This window comes from Schistocerca serialis, chromosome 7, assembly GCF_023864345.2.
Source record: "Schistocerca serialis cubense isolate TAMUIC-IGC-003099 chromosome 7, iqSchSeri2.2, whole genome shotgun sequence".
Taxonomy (NCBI): domain Eukaryota; kingdom Metazoa; phylum Arthropoda; class Insecta; order Orthoptera; family Acrididae; genus Schistocerca; species Schistocerca serialis.
The window spans coordinates 620,033,743-620,041,108 of NC_064644.1; the positions used below are offsets into that span (position 1 = coordinate 620,033,743).

Here is a 7,366-nt window from a genome sequence, read left to right on the forward strand (position 1 = left end):
GATCAACATGGTTCTCTTTCACTGTTGCAGTAAGAAATTTAGAGCAGCTTATGAAAATATTGCAACATTTTGGCGTTGGTTATTACACAACCCTGGACATTTTCTGGGTAGCCATAACACAAAAGTTGGTATTTTTCAGTGCAGAATTGAGCTTAATGGGATATTATCCCAGCTGGGAATGATGTGTACAAAATGAACAGCTTGTGTGTCCACTAAAGTTCAGTTTGCATGATATGATTTTGAGAGGTGTAGGAAAAAAGCATCTTGGTGACTGTGAGTATTGACCTACAAAGTTAAATGATGTGTGTTGTGGAGCTGTGGGAATATAATTACAAGATTAATACATTATAATGTTCTGTGTATTGTAGTGCAGTATATGCAAGAGAAATGGAAGGAGATTATACAGTTCTGGGGAATGTGGATAATTTTGGCTTGAAAGATGTCTCTATGCCAAAGGTTTCACTGATAGCCAACTTCGACATTCTCGAGATGGATGATTTAGATATGTCAAGTGGAGATGTTTGCCCCAGGCAGACCATCAACAAATGTACATTAAATTAGATTACACATTAATTTCTGCTGTAGCCAGAGAAAGCAAAGCACCTTCAACCTTTCTAAGACTTATTAATTATTATAGTAAAATTTGTGAAGTGTTATGTTGAAATTACTGAGTAGGTATACCATTTATTAGGGAAAGGAGCAAAAATATGCAGTACTTTACTGACTCTTGGGCTGAGATGGACAGTTTGAAACAAATATTAACAACAAATGCAGTATTGGTGTTCCCAACTTTGAAAAATAATAAATTCATCATGTTGTAGTGCCTCGAGAATTTTGGAGTAAATTCTAGACACACTCATATTTTCACTGTCTCTAACACACGTTATTTTAGAGATAAGGGTGGTAAAGTAGAACTATGTCTACTGCCCCACAATTATGTGTGGACAGGATGGACGTGTATTGGGTAGACGATCGGCACTAGCAGGTAGTCTACAAGGCCACCTGAGAAGTTACACATACCGCCTAAGGAGTAAACATATCTTACTCTGTGAAATAATAATAATAATAATAATAATAATAACATTCTTCGCACAAACATTTGATAGTTGTTCAAAGAAGAGGCTGTTATTCTCTCTCTCACTTACTGCCGTACAGTCTGGACAGTTATCCTGTTAAGCTTGGAGAGATTTATAAACAGTATGAGCTGAAAGATGATTGTAATAGAGTCTGTCGGTCTGGAAGGTGTCAATCTTATGAGAAATGTTTAGTGTATGAAAACAGCTACATATTATATATACTATGAAAATAAGTGTTCAAAGTAATTTCGAGTATGCTGAGAGAAGATTGGTGAAGTATCTCCGAGTAAGTTCGACAGCCAAAGGGGGAGTGTGAGTCTTGCAGATTAGTACCACACTACCACCTTAATCATTAGTAACTCCCAGAGTGTGATGTAAACTGTTTCGCTATTGGTGTATTCTCAGCTTTGATATGGATGGCAAGGAAAATGTGGAGGCATAAGCTTCGTGGCCATTCAACGAAGCGCAACAGAAGTATTCGGCAACATGAGATGTTGGCCGTCACCTATGGTATTATGTACTTACTTTGTTACCTGTATGGAAGAAAATTTTAAGCTGTGACAGACCATGCTGTGCTGAAGTTATTGCTGGCTCAAAATATCCTTCAAGTAGTTAAACATGAGTAATTAGAAATGTTTGAATATTAAGACTGGTGGATAAGAGCATTGTAGAGTGGCAAGAGGCATGGTCAGCTGACACTGACTGCTGAGTATTTAGGACACAATGGCAGTTTATGACACATGAAAGCTTGTTGTGCAGAATGACAACCTGTGAACCATGCATTGTTGTACCTGCAGTTTTCATAGGAAGTACTAAGGCAAGCATATGACACTGTTTTGGCTGCCCATAGAAGTGGGAGAACAACTGACTAACAAGTGAAAAATTTTGGTGAAGGACAAGGCAAGAGGATGCTCAACAACACATTACAAACTGTATATCATGCATGCAACTTGCCAATTTCATCCACTCTTAATTGCCTTTGCAGAGATTGGTCCAAGAACATCCATTTCCTCTACTTTAAATGGATTGGACACTTCAATTGAACACTCAGAGGTAACCATTAATCTTGACAAAGATAGGTCACATTTTAGATTTTGTCACAATGGTTGCAGTAACAGATCACCATGGAATGAGCCCATGTGTTTGCCTCCTGAACAACTGGCTACTAAAATTCAGTGTTCCTGACACAATGATAATTAAACAATTATGCCATTTGATACACATCCACAAGTTTAGGACTAAACCTTTCCAATGTCATCAGGTTGTATGTGTGTCCATCATACAATGCTACTGTAAAATATACAGGAGTATTGTGCTCTCACCCTGTACATTCAGTATTTCAGGTAGTAAAGGTCTACTTGGGGAAAATATTGATTCATTAAATAAATTATCAAACATACTGCACTAATTTGTCACAGAAGGTAAAAAAAGAAAATACAAAAGAGCTGAAGGATCAGGAACAGATGGAACAGCATGTCAGTAACTTGTGTCAGTATATAGTCGTACAATGCATTTTATTGATGAATCCCTATGAACCTAATAGTGTACAAACCAGTCCTGAACGCAATATCAGGGACCTTATCAGGTCACAGAGATGACAACTGTCAATGTCAACTGCCAAAGAACAACCTCCATTGAGCATGTGGGGTGTGTTAATAGGACATCTGATATTGGCTAGTAGAATGACTGTAATAATGACTCGTATACATACACTTTTGGAAAGGGGAAGAATATTGATGCAAATTCCCTTCACCCTGGTAGTGTACCTCCAGAGCCTCCATATTGGGCTGGTAGCTCTACTATATTTTTATTTTTACTGTACTTTATGGTTTTATAGACAAGATTACCATGTGTTCTTGGTTCTCAAAAGGAGTACTGAAATGTCCATTGAAACGTAACTTGCCTAATGTGTGTTTTATTGTGTGATAATATGTTGGTAAAGAGCTGTGGCTTATTTTTTGTTGCATGCTCTCAAGCCCGGTAAAGTTGCCCTGTTTATTTCCAGGTTCATTCACCAATCTCCCCAGCATCTCTCCAATTCCACGTTGACATACTGTAGCAGAAAATTTCTACAGTAATTAGAATGACTGGAACTAGTAATACTGATGTTTGAGCTTCAACTAATTATTTATCAGAGATAACCGCTCATTCATTTCTTCCTCGAATACAACTTTTGCACTTACTATTGAGTGGTAAAACATAATATTCACAATTATAAGTTTCCTTCATCTTTATTAAAGCAAGAACAATGTTGGAGTCATTAACATTAGATTCTAACCCAGAGGCAATAAAAAATTCAGAGATAATGCAATGACAATGTTCACTTTCTTATATAAGGAGTAACATCTTTGGTTCCTAGACACAGCACAGTATCTGACACAGTTAATTACAGATTAGAATGTGATACTACATAACACCTCTTCATAGGAACAGTAGTGAATGCACTATGGAATTGACCACTTGAAGCGGGAGTATTATTTGTGAGACAAAATGACACGATACTTACTTGTCACCAGTGGCAGTTGAGATTTTGGAAAGTAATAAATGAAGTACGGAAGTTACAAGAATCATTTGTGGAGTTTCAAGAAGAGGAGGAGATAGGGAGAGTGTAGACAGAAGTGCAAGGCTACACCTTACATATGGGAAGTTGGTGTGGCATGTACATCACGTAGTAAATGTGGCACCACATAAACTGATACAAAAGAAATGAAGATGGGGAATTGTAGACAGGAAGCTGCTGAAGAAAGTATCTGGTACAGTGGGCAATGATGACATTCTGGAGGATAGGGCAAATACAAGCAATAACAGACCCAAATAGGGCAATGGTGGATTGGCGTAACATACATCTGACAAATCTGGAAAACAAAATATTTAATAAAATCAGGGTAGTACAGAAACTGACTATAGATTTGGCATGACATACAGAGGATCCTTTGGAAATACTGCACTGAAATTTATCTGAGGGGTGGAAAAATTTCAGAATTGTCCCTCTTATACAACTATTTCTGTGTGTTTGAGAATGTACAAAGCTAAATTAATTGAAAACTATTTATGTTGTTGTTATCATTGTCTGAAGACTGGTTTGATGCAGCCATCTGTACTACTGTATCTATGCATCATCTCCAAATTGCTACTGCAGTGTACCATGAAAACTGTGAGATGAATGGAATGGACAGTGTCCTCTGTGTTCATCTTAAATCATCCTTTCAAAACACAAGTAATGGAATGTTGGCAAATTAAATTAAGCAATGCTGTGGGATCTAGAGCCACTAAAAGTAGTAAAAGAGTTGTCATATCTGAGGAGTAAAATAACTGTAATAGGGAAAGTGGAGGGGATGTAAAATACACACTAGCAATGCAAGAAAGCATTTCTGAAGAAGAGAAATTTGTTAATAGTGAATATAAATTTAAGTGTTAGCAAGTCTTTTCTGAAGCCATTCCTGGAGTGTAGCATTTTAAGGACGTGAAATGTGGGCAATTCAGACAAGAAAGCTTCAATCTAATATTCTAATCTGGTTTCTGTACAAGCTGCACACAACCTTTTGCTCCAAGTATTTTACCTCTGCTACCTTGGGAATTTCAGAAGGCGTATTCCAGTCAACATTATCAAAACTTTCATTAAATCTGAAAATACTATAAATGTAGGTGTTCCTATCATTAACTTATCTTGTAAGACAAGTCGTAGAGTCAGTATTTTGCAACCATTACTTATCAATATTACCAAAGTATCAGTTTAACACTCTCTGTACCAGGCCTATTTTATGCACCCGTCCCTAGAAACCGGGCAATTTTACCAATATTAAAAAAATTACTGCATCAAATCTACTGTTTGGATTGTGGCAAATTTGGTACCATCTTGAAGCTGCACATTTCTACTTTAATTCTGAGTGAAAGAAACTACTTTACAATGCACAGCTTTAAGGTACAGTTATAGAAATCACTTAGATGTTTTAAGAATTTAGAAAAAGTCATACGAATAAGGGAATACAATTGTGATTTATTTTTAACCAAAATTGTGGCACTACATTACATGTTTCTGATAGTATACAGTATTACATATAAATTTCACACAGAATCATATTGTTTTTTAGTGTGGAAAATTTTAAAGCAAGGTTCCAGGCAGAGTGCAACGCCACACTGTTCACATTCGTATCGTGTCTCTTTGCGAGAAGCCTTGCCACTCTGTTTCTTGCTCCTGGAACTGCACACGTGACACACACGAGCAGCATACTTCTTAGTAGTTGCAGGTATGTGCTGCAAAAAATGTCTCTTTGTTAGCCGACCTACAGTTCCTTCATTTCTTGGAATGAATTCAAGTGTGTCGTCTTCAACAAGCTGAACTGCAAGCACTGTTATAAAGTCTGTTATTGTAATTTTCTTCCTGTGCACTGCATTGTACAGCCAAAATGCATTTGATACTCCCATAAGCAGCAAATGGAAATATAATTTTCGCCACCATTTCACAGTTCTGTGCTGGAATGGATTGTACTGCAGGCGTTGGTCTCCAATATCCACTCCAATTTTATTGAGGTTGTAATCAAGTACCTGAAGTGGTTTCAATACTACAGACCCATTTCTCTTAGTATGCGTACCAAATGTTGCTTGATGCCTTGTAGACAATGTATACACATCTCTCTTATCTTTCCACTTCATTGCCAATACATTATCTTTACGCCGAAAAGACATTTCGCCCTTTTTCAGCTTAGCAGATACTAAATCTTTAGGCAATCCTTTCCTGGATTTGTTCACAGTACCAACAGCTCCAGTGCCTTTCTCTGCCAGTTGCTGAAATAGCTCTGGACTGGAATAAAATCGATCTAAATACACAGTGTGGCCTTTGTTCAGCAAGCTGCTGTCAGACAACAATCGCAAAATAACCGCAGACGAAGAATTGTCAACAATATGCTTACCAGCATAAACTTCAAAATTTACAACATAGCCACTACTGGCTTCAGCAACAGCATATACTTTCAGTCCATACTTATGAGGCTTATTTTGCATGTAAACACGGAAACTCACACGACCTCGAAATGGGCAAATTCCTTCATCAATTGTCACTTTTTCTGAGGGACGATATGCCTGGATACATCGCTCCTTCAAATTATTATAATATGGCAAAACTTTGTAAAGTGGATGAAATCCATCTTCGCCTGGTTTTTTCTGATTTGAATTGTCAACAAGATGCAAGCATGACAGTATCTGAGTGAAACGCAAACGGCTCATGACATGGGGACAAAAGTTACAACTAAGAACAGGATTAGTGCTCCAATGGTCCGCAATTTTTGGCTTTTTCGAAACACACATGTGGAAAATAATACCCAAGAAACGCCTCATCTCACTTATAGTCACTGGCTTCCACGAACTCAAAACTGAATGGGGCTTCAGATTATTTCCTCTTCTTTTCTTCTGTATTGTCTGTGATGCATACAAATTTGTCTGTCTCTTGAGTTCATTTACGTCACTGTCAGTAAGGAACACTTTACTGCAATCCAGTACAGAACTCGACTCATCAATATCCACTAGTATCTGCCTGGGTGTCGTGTTGACAGGCAGAGGTCGGTAGGTGTCAACTGCAGTCCACTCACTGTCTTTCGGATACGGCACAGCTGCTGGATTTGAAGCAACACCTTCAACATCATTCTCGTCTTCATCTGAAGACAAACTGTCATCAATCTCGTCTTCTAAAAAGAATATCACATTATGTGTAACTACATACATCGTTTACACATGTTCAACAGATATGTGCGTACTGCACAATTACGTGGAAAATTCGGAAATACGTACCTTCAAACACACCATTGCATTCAGAATCGTCTGAATCACTCTCTACATTATCCAGAGTGTCGCTATGATTGATCAAATCCGCAATTTCTGCGTCTGATAAACCGCGCCGAAACATGATGACAAACAACTGAATGATATACAGACTGAGAACGCAAAGATAAGTTTTAACATGAATTACAGCGCTGCCGTGACATCTATGGACGCATTTTGTTAATAAACATCTGAAAAACGTATAGCGCTGGCCAAACCCGTAGAAATAACGTTGCAGTGTTTTGAATGAAATTAAATGTAGCGGCCCGTAAATTTTACGGGCTTGGTGATTTTCGCGCGATCCCAGGCCCGTAAATTTTACGGGCTTGGCGCTTAGAGTGTTAATACCTGCCAGCAGTCACTTTCTTTGGAATTCAAACTGTGACATTCTTCTTTATGCCTTAGGGCATTATGTCTGCCTCACACATCTTACACAGCAGGTGGGATAGTTTTGTCATGGCTGGCTTCCTCAAGGA

The 7,366-nt window shown here is 38.0% G+C and overlaps 1 protein-coding gene across 1 annotated transcript; it reads right to left on the minus strand.

Annotated features, from left to right (window-relative positions):
- Nucleotides 1-5,141: 5,141 nt before the first annotated feature.
- On the minus strand, nt 5,142-6,794 carry LOC126413303 (piggyBac transposable element-derived protein 4-like). The gene has a single exon (XM_050083203.1). The coding sequence runs from the start codon at nt 6,792-6,794 to the stop codon at nt 5,142-5,144; it is 1,653 nt and encodes a 550-aa protein (XP_049939160.1).
- Nucleotides 6,795-7,366: the final 572 nt, after the last annotated feature.